The sequence below is a fragment of the Sander vitreus genome, chromosome 1, assembly GCF_031162955.1.
Source record: "Sander vitreus isolate 19-12246 chromosome 1, sanVit1, whole genome shotgun sequence".
Classification (NCBI taxonomy): Eukaryota; Metazoa; Chordata; class Actinopteri; order Perciformes; family Percidae; genus Sander; species Sander vitreus.
This window is the reverse complement of record NC_135855.1, coordinates 39,654,324-39,669,799: the sequence shown is the minus strand read 5'-3', so window position 1 is coordinate 39,669,799 and position 15,476 is coordinate 39,654,324. Positions and strand designations below refer to the sequence as shown.

At 40.2% G+C, this 15,476-nt stretch overlaps 2 protein-coding genes across 2 annotated transcripts; both read left to right on the top strand.

Moving 5' to 3' along the window:
* The first annotated feature begins 5,130 nt into the window (after positions 1-5,130).
* LOC144523085 (retinal cone rhodopsin-sensitive cGMP 3',5'-cyclic phosphodiesterase subunit gamma-like) lies at positions 5,131-6,393 on the top strand. Its single transcript, XM_078258392.1, has 3 exons — positions 5,131-5,240; positions 5,330-5,364; positions 6,135-6,393. The coding sequence occupies exons 1-3, from the start codon at positions 5,131-5,133 to the stop codon at positions 6,209-6,211; spliced, it is 222 nt and encodes a 73-aa protein (XP_078114518.1). The 3' UTR covers positions 6,212-6,393.
* Positions 6,394-9,590: 3,197 nt separating this feature from the next.
* On the top strand, positions 9,591-12,180 carry guca1g (guanylate cyclase activator 1g). The gene is made up of 4 exons (XM_078258380.1): positions 9,591-9,785; positions 10,672-10,821; positions 11,456-11,552; positions 12,059-12,180. Exons 1-4 carry the CDS (start codon positions 9,591-9,593, stop codon positions 12,178-12,180), a joined length of 564 nt encoding a protein of 187 aa, XP_078114506.1.
* The last annotated feature ends 3,296 nt before the right edge of the window (positions 12,181-15,476 follow it).

Here is a 15,476-nt window from a genome sequence, read left to right as displayed (position 1 = left end):
TAAATCCAATTTCCTGCATTTCTACATACATGTAGGGACTGTGATGATACAAAATCCAGGAAATAATTAAGTTGAGGATAATGATGATGATGATGATTCTGCCAGAAAGAATAGTACTAAACTATGTATAAGTAAAAGATGTCTTACTTTCTTTACATTACATTACATTAAATGTCATTTAGCTGACGCTTTTATCCAAAGCGACTTACAGTTGCAACATATGTCAGAGGTTTCACGCCTCTGGAGCAGCTAGGGGTTAAGTGCCTTGCTCAGGGACACGTTGGTTGATGTATCGCAGTGGGAATCGAACCCAGGTCTCCCACAGCATCAACACCCTTTCTTTATTGTTTAATATAGGGGCCGATTGCCAAGACTTAAGATAATCATTTTATAGAGTCAGAAATGTTCACAATTTGAAAGTGTGTGTGTGTGTGGGGTGGGTGGTACAAACAGGATTTTAAAAAGTGCGGGGGACATGTCCCCCCTGTCCCCAGGAAATTAAATCCCAGTGACCAAAAGTCCAAAACCTAATGATATTTAAATTCACTATCACATAGGCCAAAAAAATAGAAAATCCTAACAAGCGTTGAATGGCTAATGTCAATGTTAAATGGATTTGTATAGCACCTTTCATTACCCGTACAGTAAACCCAAAGTGCTTTACATAAAAAAAACAGCATACATATTAAAACAAAGCATGAATAGAAATATTACAACAAGACAATCAACAAAAACAAACAGGACATACAAGTGCAACTATATAAATGTATGCACACACACACACACACACACACGCACACACACGCACACACACACACACACACACACACATATACACACACACAAATACACGCACACACACAGACACACACACAAATACACACACGCCCACTCTGTAATTAAACAAATGCCTGAGAAAATAAAAAAGGTTTTGAATATGCTTTTGAATGTGGACTCACATGTGGAAAGGGGTTGACATGTTTACATCTAAAATGATTTCAATGATTAATGGTTGCACATTTTTTTGTGTTGATCAACTGAACAATTAGACGGCTATTTGATCAATTGCTTGTTTTACAAAATGTCAGAAGAAGTATGTATTAATATTAACTTTCTGATGAAGTGATTTGAATGGCTGAATGGAAAGACGTTCTCAGTCTGTGTAGATAGGTCAAGAAACAAGACTAGTTTACACAAAAATATATGGCCACCTCTGGTCTTGTGTAGCTCTGACTCCTGCCAGATACATAACCCCCTCATAGTCGTCAGGTGTAATCCAATCTAAACACTTAACTCCTCGCTTCAAATGCACTGCTGTCAGTCATGTCGTTGTCCTGTGCTGACCCTGCAGGGTCTGTCTATCAGTGTGTCACCTCCACTGACTTATCCTGAAAACAGAAAGATCTCAATACAATGTTGTTGTTGTTTTTTTTCACACATTGGTGACTGTCTGTTGTCCCGATAGACTGTACAAATAATGTAACGAAGCTTCCGGGTCTAAAAAGTGAAGCCGATGCTGAAGCTCCTTAAAGCTGTGTTGTCTCTAACTTCCAGCAGGGGGCGACTCCACTGGCTCCAAAAAGAAGTTTCTATAGAAGTCTATGAGACAATGAGCCTACTTCTCACATGATTTATTACCTCAGTAAACATTTTCATAATGAGTTTATGGTCTCAGTCGCTAGTTTGAAGTCTTCTTCAACACAGCATGATGTTCATTTAGTAAATGATGCTCCCATTTATTTTAAAATAGACGATAAAGCAGGGGATGCTTTAGGACCTGTTGATCAGGACAGAGGCTTAGCGATACTAACCATGCTAATACTGGGGACATTAAAATAGACCTCAACTTGTTTTTGGGTATTGTCCGTGTTTTCAGCTGAAACTTTCAACCTGTGTTTTCACTTCATCAAAGTTAATTGGAAAATTGGTGATTGGTCGCCTAAAAATGTCTTCTCTAGCGTTGTGCCAACCAATGCTAGCTAGCTAACGTTAAGGTGAGGTAATAGCCTGGTTGACACCAGACCCTTCTCAGTTGTAACTGAGAGTGGGTCTGGGGAAGGTTCATTCACAGCTCATTTCCAAAGGAAATGACGCCACTCAAACGCCTCTGGGCGCAATTGGATAGTCCTTCAACCAATCAGACCAACGGGTGACGTAGCAGTGACAGCGGCATCAACAGGTTGCTGCGCTTCGGTATTCATGTTGAATGTAAACAAAAAGCTGCTTGCTGTTGCTGCGCTATCGTCATCGTGTAAAGCCCGCCTCAACAGTTATGATTGGTGCATCGATTTGGAAAAATTGGAAATGGGCTTGAATGGGCTCTTGGCCTGACGGACTTGCAGAGCAAATCTCAAATTTGCCAGAAGTTCGTCAGGGTTTTCCCAGCCTAGTGAGGTAAGGCACCTTAAGGGAAAGTTTGCAAATGATCTGTAATGTTGTAGGCCTACATGCAGATGAATAGCGCCAGTATCCCGAAGGTCGGCGTTTACCTTCCAGTAAATCTCCACTGGAGAAAGGTTAAACATCTGCAACTGATCCTTTTTAGTCTTTACACAAACAGAGGACTCCTGGGTGAAAGCAGTTTGTTTGACCCATCCATCCACCCATCCTCCTCTCTATCCTATCTTGTTGCTCTTTAAACTAGGTCACCTGACTTCCTACTTAAGCTACAGATATAATTGTACATATGCACGTTTGTGTAGACAACCACTTTGCGTTATTTTCCAAATTTCGTACACAACCAACGGACCAAACAGACGCATGACGCGTTGTTGAAAGCAAGTATATCTCCGGCTTCAGAAGCAGTCCTGATAGTGCATGACTTTTTGTCGTTATATGTACCAACAGTGAATGAGAACTGCATCTAACCCACTGTGGACTGATTTTATTGCTTGTAATCTAATCTGATGTAATGTTATCCAATCAAGTCTTATCTAATCTGTTCTACTGTACTGAATAATACATTCAGAAAGCACAGTCTGCCTGCTGGCTACAGTTATAAGTTTTGCCTTCTCCAAAGTGCATCGGTCTTAAAAACTAAGAAATAACATTTACAATCTCAATGAGATTTGCTAAAATGGTTACGAGCTGCTAAAGTGTGACATTTTTCAACCGTTTTCAACTTTATCGTTCTGTCCCTTTGGCTACTGCACACATATCCATGCAATGTCCCATGCACAGTTTCTCCTTGTTTTTATTCCCCTTTGCTGCAATCAAAGGATCATTTAGCTCATGATGACCCATAATGCTTCATGTCAGGTGTGACTGTTCTCCCCCGGAAAAACGCTCCAAGAGGTTGTTTGTTCAAGCAGCAATTACGACCTATATTATCGTTTCTAGTGACTCCGCCCTCTTGTGGCCATAGTAGTTATAACAGGAGCAAAGCTGGAAGTAAGGTGACGACATATAAGTGTGCCACATTTACATGTTAGGAGGCAGGTTGGGGAGGTGGATGGTTCAAACAAACATGACTTTCTCCAAGAAGAGCGGGGTTTGAGTTCCATTTGAAAATAAAAGTAAACAGTGAGTTATTTTTAACATAACGTACGTCACGTTTAGCGTCACGAAGTTACGTCTGATCTTAAAGTGCCCATATTATGAAAAAAACGCTTTTTCTGGGATTTGGGGTGTTATTTTGTGTCTCTGGTGCTTCCACACACATACAAACTTGAAAATAAAAACCATCCATGCTGTTCTGAGTGAGATACGGTTTCTGAATGTGTCCTGTCTTCAGTCTCCGGGTGAGCTGGTCAAAATCAGCAGGGCTTTTTCCATCATCGGCCAAAACATTTGGTGTGTGCTAACCACTTTAGCTAATACCACATCAGCTAGCTGTTTCTCCAACTTCGGCCAGTACAAGACAGGATTAGTCGGGATACTTCTTCTAAACGAGAGCACACTTCCAACTTTGCGTGGAATACCTGCAGACGAGGGACATGGAAGTAGTTCTTTACTATTTATTTTGTAGATTAGGGTGAACTCGTGTGTGTTGTAGCAGTGTTTTGCCATTGAGAACGAGGTGGCTAACCGCTGGCAACGCTAGCTTCTAGCTAGTAGCCTAGTACCTAGCTACTGCGCAGTACCTAGCTACTGCGCATGAGCGACTCCCAACAAAGATGTGATAGAAGTGAGATGCCTCACTCTGTAGCTAAAACAGAGAGCTCAACACACAGGGTGAAAAGAGGAGCTGCAGCAATGTGCAGTACAACAAAATATGGTGTTTTTTGCAAATTCAACCATGTAAACCTATTCTGATATAACCTCTAAATACAATTATGAACCTGAAAATGAGCATAATATGGTTGCTTTAACCAAAACCACAATCTTGTTCTACACTTTACTAAGTAGTTTTGGTGTCTAAACCTATCCAAACTGTGATCGTTTCACAATGTTATAGACCAGTTTAAAATCGTGTCCTTTGAGTTAAAAACTGCGACCAACGTTGTCTGGTTTAGATATGAGGCTGGCGTCCGCCACCATTGGGGAGCTGTTTTATAAAACACTACTGTGGGTTGTATTAGAGGGTGAGAACAAATGACCCATATCTTCGCATGATCTGGAGGACTTGTTGGTCTGCATAACAGGGGCTTGGTACCACAGGTACTGGCTGTTCTCAGAGTCATAAGATTATCCCTGTAAATACTCCATCTCTATTATCAGCTTTGTGTCTGACCGGAGCAGGTATATAAACTCTGAGACTGAGTGAGAACACAGGACAGAGAGAGAGTGCAAAAAGAAAGAGAACATTCTCTTTGTTTTGCAGTTCTTCCTTTGCTCAGCACTTCCCAGACGGCTTCTCTTCACTGAGCCGAACTCCCAGCAAACCAACGCACGCAGGTGAGACTCTCAGCTGGTGCCATAAAAAAGCATATACTCTAGCTGCAGCAATCTTTGTATGAATTATCTGTGTAGATGTAATGTTCAAGACATGTAAAGAGAGCAATAATGCCACATTATAGACTTCCTTTTAAATATGTTTCTGTGAAATTAAGACGTGACAACAGTGTTGAGATTCATAGTTTATAATGTGCTCTTGTGTGGAGACAATTTATAAAAATGATAATTTCTTTCTGTTCCATTTCTGCTTTTTCATTGCCACTTAATATAAGAATCGTTGTTGATTTCATAGACATGAACGCAGCTGTAGCAGCACCCGGAGGCTCCAAGGCCGCTCCTCCCAAGTTCAAGCAGAAGGAGACCAGGCAGTTCAAGAGCAAGGCTCCTAAAGCCGGACAGAAGGGGTGAGTCTAGAAAAGAAAAGATAACACCACTGCAAAGGGTTGATTGCAACTGTCAGATAATGGGGTCTCTATCCTTTTCTTCCTTTTAGATTTGATGATGTCCCGGGGATGGAGGGCGTTGGAGGTAACTATCAATCAAAGCAGTAACTGATAAGCAACAAATTATTCAGGCTGTTCCCATGAACCATTCGTACATATAGCTACGAAAAGTAAAGTAATTTGAAGGTATTCCATGTATGTATGAGCCTGACGTCGTCATACTCAGATTCTAGTCAGAACGAACTTCCCGACCGCGAATGTTGTGGGCGGGGTTAAGTTCGGCTGGCATCCAGGCTATGTATGTATTGCTGTATGCACGACATTGAAAGCTGCTGTATGAAAGCACTTTGGTCCATGTAGGGAGGAGGTCAGGGTGGATGGGTGAGTGGAGTTCATGTCTAGAAGAAGTTAACTGGAGAACGCAAGACTTTCACCCAGGAAACGGGTGACCGTGTCCCGGGAGAACTATTTAAGGGGACCCATGTTTCAGTCCAAACTACTTTTCTTTTTCTTTATCTTTTTTCAAATCTTAACTAGTCGTTTTGGTGCCTGAACTTAACCGTCGTTGCCCATGATGGTCACTTGTTGTCTGCTAAACTTAACTGCAACAGCCCCGGAAAGGACCGTCACCTCGCGGTGCCCTGTACCCGCCTGAAAGTCACATTTTCTCGGCCAAATACAACTGTATGTGCTGCTAAAGTTAAATGTCACATGACCTTTCATAGAACATCATACGAATTGGTGCGCATACATTTTCGCACGATATCATACCAACCCGAGAATGCGTTGAATTATTCTAAGATAGTCGACAACGGTAAGATCCTTTAACTTTAACCGATGGTTCCTCTCCTGCAGATGCGGTGGTCGTCTGCCCCTGGGAGGCGTTTGGTGACATGGAGCTGTGTGATCTGGCCCAGTTTGGCATCGTCTAGACCTTCTTCCAAATGGAAAGAGTTTATTCCTGATGGCTGCAATCCAGCAGCTTTTTGCTTGTGCTCTAGTGTGGCGATGATCCTGATTGGAAACTTTCAGGATGTCTCTGTTGTGGCCTTGTTGTCCTGTGTAGCTCAGCATCTTTGTAAAAGTGTAACACACTGTACCGCTGCTTGGGTTTCATTAAAGCGATGATGGGTGAACAATTGGAAATCAACTTATATCTATCTATCTATCTATCTATCTATCTATCTATCTATCTATCTACCCCAAGTAGAGTTGTGTACTGTGTGGTTAATGCTGTATATCTTATAATAAAGTTTATTCTAGTCGCATTATTCTGGTCTGCCTGTCCATTGTGAACATCATTTTCCCTTTTTGTATCATCAAAACAATTTCTGTCCCACGTCCCGTTATTGTTTACCCAAACCCAACCGTCCCGTTGTTGTCCCACGTCCCCGTTATTGTTTTCCTAAACCCAACCTTCCCGTTGTTGTCCCACGTCCCGTTATTGTTTTCCTAAACCCAACCGTCCCGTTGTTGTCCCTCGTCCCGTTATTGTTTTCCTAAACCCAACCTTCCCGTTGTTGTCCCGCGTGTCATGGAAACGTAAGCCCACCCACGACCTTTTCAGTAACTTAACGTGTTCTTTTGCGATTCCGTGAAACTGCCATAGATTTTGAGTTAAGGGGCCACGTTCATTTCACGGAATTCTGTGAGATCAGGTTGGAAAAAAGACATTCTTTAGGCCTGAATGGTTATTTGATTAGATAATACTATTTTAAGACAGTGTTGGCAAACAGAAAGCACCCATTTTTGAAGAAAGAACACAAGATAGTTTGTCTTTAGGACCTTCTGCTGCCTAAAGTACTAAAGTACTACTGTCAACAGTTGAGCGCTGCGACTTATTGGACGAGGGGAAGGTAACTTGACATACTTTTAACAATCTAAATACTGAACCACTGACAAACGGTATCAAACTCCAGACTCCTTGGGGTCATTAAGATGTGTTTTGGTAGCCTTTATTAAAGGTTCTATGTGTAACATTTTACATGTATTACAGTTGCCTAGTAAACTGTTGTGTACTGATTTCTAAATTAAGGACTTGGGCTGGTTTTTCCAAGAAAATCGAAAGTATGTGACATTTATGTGCAATCCTGAGGTATATTGTGTGTCATTTTATGAATATCTCTCTGAAAGTCATCCTTTCATATTTGGGATCTTTTGGAAAGGATCCCCACTAGAGTTTAAAATAAATGCCAATAATGTTTGGCTGTGCACACATTTCTTCTCACAGTATTTAAAAAAATGTGAAGGCTGCATACATATAAAACTCTTCCATCATCCCTAAATGATTTACTAAAAAAATATAAAATAAAATAGGGGTTATGGTATGGTGCAAAATCTACCCTATTTACCCATTTGTTTTTCTATTCTATAGTTACCAGATTGTCTCACTGTGTTGTAAAAATGTGCATTATACACCCTTTATAAGCCACACACATTTTCAATGACAGATATGGGTTTTTCTATGCACACAGAAAGTCATTTGGGGATGAATGGTATTTCTGTATCATGTCATTTCCTCAATGTCAGTGTAACATTTTGTTTTGTTCATATAGCCTGCTTCTGAAGGCTGTAACGTCTCTGATGCTGTTACTGTAACGGGATCATGTAAAGCCGAACTCAGTTTAGCACATGTTCCACATTATGCAAAGGGCTCATGTTCCTCTGGCTGAGATTATTACTTATAATCCTTTGTTTGCTGTCCCTGTGCAACCCCTAAAACAAACTAATTAAGGAGCACAGTGATCAGCTGAGTGTCATTTATTTTATCATTTGGTCAAAAGTTATAAGTAAGTAAAACTGCTGGGACAACAACACATTGTGATTTACCATTTAGGATTTGTTTTTAAGGGAGTGGACAAATCACCAAATTACATTTTGGATATCATGATTTTACAAGAAAAAGGACAGCTGACACGATGAAGGTCTAGTACTTCAGGATGGCCAAAAGCCAAAAGCCATATTATTTATATATATATATATATATATATATATATATATATATATATATATATATATATATATATTCTTAAAGCTGTGTTGAAGCCATTACACTGATTTGTGTTTTATACTTCATCACATTCATGTAGTTTATAATCATGCCGACACCTATATATCAACTGATGCTATCATGTTGACGTGATCTTGATGATGATGATGATGATGATACAATGATGACGTCAGGGGGTGTTAACTCTATATGTAGACGTCACCTGGGACAGGTGGGGGGGGGTGTTTTGCTGGAGAGCGGAAGGGCAAACTAATTTTCAACCGCATTTTGTGAGACAAGCGGTTTTCTTTCTGTTTAAGATGAGTTTTTGTTTATGTCGCTGTTGCTGTTATGCGATAAAGGAACGTATCATTGTGACACTACGAAAGAATGCGCGTTGATTTACTGACCGCTCCTACAAGCTGCACTAGTTTAGCTTATTTAGAGCTAATGTACTTGCACTTACTACTTGTTGTCTGCAGTTTGCACCTTCAGGGTTGAAAGCACGTAATTGGAAGTCTCTTTGGATAAAAGTGTCAGCTAAATGACATGTAATGTAATGTAATACTTAAACGTTGCTAACTTTTGTATTTTTCACACTGATAGTCACCCCCTGCTGACCTTACCCAAAAATATTTTGAACTGCACCATCTAGTGGACTGAAAAAGCAATGGATTTCATTGTTCTAGGACACTAACCAAGCAAAGTTAACCACCAGTGAGTTGATAAAAATAACTGTCTCACACACGGACACTCATCCCCCTGGACCAAGGTTCAACGCCCACTTTATTACCATATAAGCATTAGGAACATTGGAAATGTTTCTTGGGGAAAAGAGAGAATGGATAAATGAATACATGTTGGCAAAAAAGGAAATAAACAGCAACATAAGTATTATACAGTTACATCTTTGCTCCGTTTTGGGGCTTCATAGAAAGAAGTAAAAGTAGAATTCAGACTGTATTTATATAATTGTATCTGTATCTATACTCTATTTACTGTGTATACGACAGCTGATATCAAAGCCAGGTGGTTTAATTAACTCTAACTGTTCTATGATTAAGTAGATACCACCGTTATCACTGTTTTTGGCGCTTGGTGACAACAGTATTGCCAGATTGTCACGCCTTCTTGTACAACGCCTTGTTGGCTAAAGGTCAAGTGATTACAGAGTTAATAAGATTGACTTACCATCCTTCTGCCTGCTCAGAGAGCAGCTGGACAGTAGTTCACAGCTCTTCGGTTTGAGTAGATGCCTAAGTGCCCTGCAGACTTTTGGATCCAAACTTTTCGCATTTTTTCTCAAAGAAATCAAAGGCACAATGGGACAAGAAGAGAGCCACAGTGAGGAGATAGATTTGGCACAAATTCAGGATTTGTGCCTCACTTTCATGAAGGAGTGTCCGAGCGGTGTGTTGCATTTACATGAGTTCAAGAGGATCTTCCGGGTGGCGAGCAGCTCTGCAGAGGAGTCCCTCTATATTGAGACAATATTCCACTCATTTGACACAAATAAGGTAAAAGACGCAGCAATTTCTCATTTTAGAAGTAGGTTTTTAGTTCTATTGCGAGTGCAACCGTTGTGAATTTGTACAAAGTCTCTCTCATCTGTTTTAATTTGTATCGTAAATTGTTACACGGTTTTCTTTCCTGAAGATTTATCTGCGTGAACCAACCTCGAACCAATCCTCCTTTCCTCTGGTGCCCCTTTCTTATCTAATCTCACTTATTCAAGTGAAGGGACTGGGGTAAAGTTAGTTAAATGTTTGACATTTGTTGGTTTTCGCTACCTTCAATAGCTCCGATTTCCCCCAGTTTTAGGTTCAGTTGGTGAAGTAATTAAGCAGACGTTTCACAGTTTTGATCAACTCAAAATCACTAAAAATGAAGATGCTGTTTAGAGTGTAAATAACTTCCAACATCTTTCCAACATGCCGGTCACTATAGTTGTAGTTAGGGGCTGTCTTAAAAGTGCAATACCCCCCATTTCAATCTTCAATAACCTTTTGGTTTTTCAACATAGAAATCTCAAATCACTTATGTTATAGAGCATGAAAGCCATTAAACATTCCACACTTGTGAGTTAGTGAAAAGAACATTTTATAATATGATATAATAAAATACAGCAAATCAAAGTTTATGCACATTTCAAGACTGCTTGCTCATTTCTGAATATATTGACATCAAATCACCTTGCATGTGTCTTTGATAACCTCTCACAACTTCCACAGCTGTAAAAAATAACAAAGTGAATGGCGCGATTATTAGAATATGTATATCATACATTGTGAACTGAACCCTGCTTTGTGTCGCTTTGTTTTCCGAGCTCTTAACTGCTCTCAGAATCAAACAAACGTGATCGGATTGTTTCACAGCAGCCACTTTTGTATTATTTGCTTACAGGATAACACACTTGATTTCATCGAGTACGTAGCAGCACTTCACTTGATCTTACGGGGGAATCTTGAAGATAGGCTCAAGTGGTCCTTCAAGATGTACGACAAGGACGGGAACGGCAAGTTGGACAGGCAGGAGGTGAAACGGATCATCAGGGTAAGGAAGACATTTTCACAAATCAACTGTTCATAACGAATATCACTTTTCTGTGAATTGTTTCTGAAATAAATACAAATTTTATGAGTGGCAGTTGTGGAGAAAGTGGAGTGGGATATGTTCAGCTGATCAAAACCACTGTGTTTTATAACACAAAGCCTCTCAAGACAGATTATAGTTCAAGGCTTAGGCCCGGGGGTCACGGCCTGAGGGGTCGCAGGGTGTTAGGTGAGGAGAGGCCGGTCTCTGTAGGGACTATTCTTATAGCGAACATCTTAAGTGTGCTTTACAGTAAGCCTCTAACTCCAGAGACCTATAATTAGCCAACTGTCAATGCGATCTGATTTGCACAACAGGAATTAGATAATATGTTATATGTTACCTCAAGGTGACCTCCAAACAAAATGTTTTATTCCTTATTATTATAAGCAAAAATAATTGTTAGTTGCAGCCCTATAAGACTGATCCGTCATTGTAGTTAGGGTTACATCATCTTTCACAAAGCCTGTATGACATGTGCCTGCTGCAATTGGCAATATCACACACTGTATGCTGTGCAGAAGTAAAGGGTTTAGTAAATAGAAGTGATAGTTAGTTGTACTTAATCACACACTGTCTCATGTTTCTCACACAGCTCATTTACAAAATCAAGCTCCAGACGACTGATGTCAGCATGACGCCGTCTGAAATCTGTGACAGGATCTTTGAACTGGTTGACCAGAACAATGACGGTAAGGAAGTACACATTAGAAAACAGGAAAAAAAAGAATATGTCACCTTAAGTTATGTGTGTTTCAGACTTCAGACTAAGCACCCCTGAAAAGAAAACGCCATAAACAATATTAAATTAAGTTAACGTGAGATATTTAAATGAGCTGATACATTGTTAAACCTCATTGGCTCTTACCAGCGTATCGCCGTGTGTACTTTGTCCACAACAATCCCACCAATCGGTCCAAAAACGTCCCAGTTGGAAACGCCCTAAACATATTCTTTGTAAATCTTTACAATCATTCCCTGAAAGAACCGAGCAGACCTGACTTGTTGCACCATCCAAAGTTTCCTCAAAACTTGCCATTTTTAACGTGTAGCTAGAAGAATGCATTGCCCGGCTGCTCACGTAGACAATTAATGGGAAGCATAGACATGGCAGTGGCAATGGACATGTACCTTTATTCTTTGACTCTTTATTAAAAGCAAAGTCATCCATGTGGATTGTGTTTTTGTGCCCTCACAGGTCAGATTACCTTCTCTGAGTTCATGGAGGGAGCTCAGAAGGACGAATGGGTCATGAACTTGTTGAAGTTGGACGTTAACGCCAGCAGCTGGGTCCTCCAGAACTGTGGTAAATTACCCTGATCTCCCACAGTTTTTATTTTTGAGGCTGACACAAAGGTGCCGTCTTCGGTCTCCATGTTGAGCTTCCTGTGACTCAGGAGCTGGAGCACAGCACATTTCGTCAAGGCTGCAGATCTGCTGTGATTTAGACTTCAGAGTGTTCACTGTGTGTCTGTGGTTTGGCCTTGAGCTGACGTCTCTATCTAAGGAAACGATGCTCAGAGAAAGTCTGCTGTTAAATGCAGTACAGTCACTTATTGTGTATTTATAGTCATCATTATTGCATGTGTTTATATTGTATGTTTGATAGTAGAGAATATGAATATATACAAATTTGATTGGTGGTAAACTTGTCTCATCAGAGGGGTGGTAGAAATAACATTATATTGTACTAAGAAACAGACTTTTCATAACTAAAACAGTATTAACGGAACTGTGTTCATGCTCTGACACATTTTTGCTAACGTTCTATCAAACATATCTTTTTTATTACAAATATAAATGATCTTGTAGCGTTTTCAGTTAATTTCATGGCGTCAAACTAAAGTGCAACTTCTTACCTTTTTAATGGAATATCGATTAAACCATTTACTTTAGCTTCGTCTTTACAAGAGCCGGAAAAAGGACGCTAACACCGGTGAATTAGCCGTGTGCTACCCTTTGCCATACTCTGAGACATCTATCTCCCAGCTGTAAAAAGTCACCGGGCGCAGCTGGTTTTTCGAGGGTAATGGCCCTTTTTCACAGCAGACATGTTGACTTGTCATAGTAGGTAAAGCACAGCTGAAATTGATGACCTTAACGATGGCTCAGTTCCATCAAGTGTCCCAGTGAACTAGTTCAGTGAGTCAGCATGGACAATACCAGGGCCTCTCCTAAGTGGAACGCAGCCATCATTAATGGTTTTGAATACACCTGTGCTTTTCCTTCTATGACATGTCAACATGTCTGCTGTGAAAAAGGTCTATAACCATATTAAAAAGTCTCCCAAATGAACATCAATGCTGTCAACACATCTGGGACCGTACCTCTGATATTTACAATGAAATGGCATGCTTCAACAACTCCAAATTGTGCAGTAGAAGCGTCTTAATTTCCACTTTGAATGTAAAGTCGTACCGCCACCTGAGCGTCGCCCAAGCCTTCTAACTGCTTGCTCTCATCAAAGACACTTTCGTATACTAATTAGACATGGAAATGTCCATTTCCATGTATGAAAATTCGTCACTTGGGGCAGCGAAACAATCTAAAAACATGAATGGTATATTAATAATAATAATTGTTTATTTAAAGGTCCCCTTTGGAGTTTTTCTGTGAGTGGCTCCCTGGTTTGTTGTGACGAGCTACACAGTCCTGTCGATGGTTTCACACTATTCCACTCATCTACATATGTCTGTAAAACGCCCAAATATGCAGCAATATGCCAGCAAAGGCAGAAAAAAAAGGATGTAAACAACGGTGGACTTAAAGGGGAACTATGCAGTTTTTTTTAGCTTAATTTACCTTAACTGACCAGCTTCGGAGTCATTGGAATGGTTATATGACTTTTTTTCGGGTTGAATGGTGGTCGTCTTGCTCCCCTCTAGCGCCTGTGAGCGGAAAAACCTCCCTTGCAGCTTTTCAGCTGGCGAGCCGCCGGCCTCAGCGTCAGGGATCATCGTGTGATATCAGGTCTCGCGATGTAACGAATTTCTTCACGGCACTGCACACATACGCCAATTCGGGAACCGGCTAACAATGTAGCGATGGAGTTTTTCACACTATCGTCATGGCTGAGCCGGCAAAAAAGAAGCAGAAAGCTAGGAAAGCATTGTCGGAGGAGCAGAGAAAGAGGAAACAGCAGACTGACCGAGAGAGGAGTCAGACACGAGTAAACATAGGAGCTGCCAAATATCTATTCTGAAGCTGTATAGAGAAACCTGCAAGCGAAAAGCGAGAAAACAGTGAAGAAACGCCCAAAACTGCATAGCGCCCCTTTAAGATGTGTAAAAATCTGCTTTGCAAATGTTTTCTCTTAATGAGTAAACCCAAACATCTTGCAACAAGACTGAACTTACTAAAAACAATCATGCTGGTGAAATGTTCAGACTAATGTTTAATCTACCCATTTAGGTAATTCTGCAATGTTGCCCTTCCCTTGGTGGTGCTACGAAGAACAAAAACAAAACGGCACATTGTCATGCACTTTTATTTATATATGTATATATATATACACATTTTAAACTTGTGCTTCATCTGTTTCAGATGTGAATTCATTTTCTTATTAAAAATGTTTTTATACACACTACATGCTGTATTTGCTTTAATTTCTTTTAGTCCCAGAGTGTCTTTAGTGTTCTATAGTCCAGTGGTGTCACCCAGATAAGAAATGTTCAAATCCTAAACCCAGAGGCTTTGAACATAATCCTCGGAGGCTTAAATGTAGTTACGTATTGGCTGCAGGAGTTCAGGTGATTGATTTAAAGATGTGAGTAGAGAAGACCCCATAGTACACATTATATAAAGTGATCAAAGTGCTAAATCAACCCTTATTATTATTGCCTAAGTCTGTGTTACATATTCTTAGCCAACTTCATTCCAACTTATTACCACTAGGTTTACACTTGTTTTTTGGAATTCATGGTCAATACATGTCATTTATATTAAATAATACCTACATTTAAAAAAAAAAAAAATCATTATTTGACTAATGGTTAGGATCAGAGGAACGTATGTTGATGGGTAATGTCTAGAGCCATCCATGTTGTTTTTGGGCAATTTGGTTGAAAGAAACTTCTAGCAAATATTGAATATATGTGCAGTTGCAGCAGAGTGTCCGCTGACCAACTTCAATGAACCACTCAGACAAACCAGACAAATCCACAGGCCCTTTATATCATATCTTCATAATTGTGATACCAGTGGTTGCAAACAATAACTACTTGTTTCAAAATGTCACTAGCAAGGACATACACTGTAACAAATAATGGACGTAGCATCGCTGACATCACTCATTGGTTTGTGGACATGCCGTTTTAAAGCTTGTGTTTGCATCTTAGCCTTCGCCATCTAGGTATTTTGGAGCCAGAAGTGATTGCATTTGGATGAGAGGATGGAGATGGGGGAGGATGACGCTGCTAAGCTTGTGTTGTGTATGGCTTTGAGTCAGGGGAAAAAAAACTCATCGTAGCAGCTGGAGACCTGGCTTACCACTTGGGGAACACAGCACGAGCACACACGGACAAAACAAACATGCTAAATAAACATATATGTTTATTTTTAAAGCAGATTTTAAATTACATTGTAACAATTTAACAATTCGCCCTCATGAAATCCAA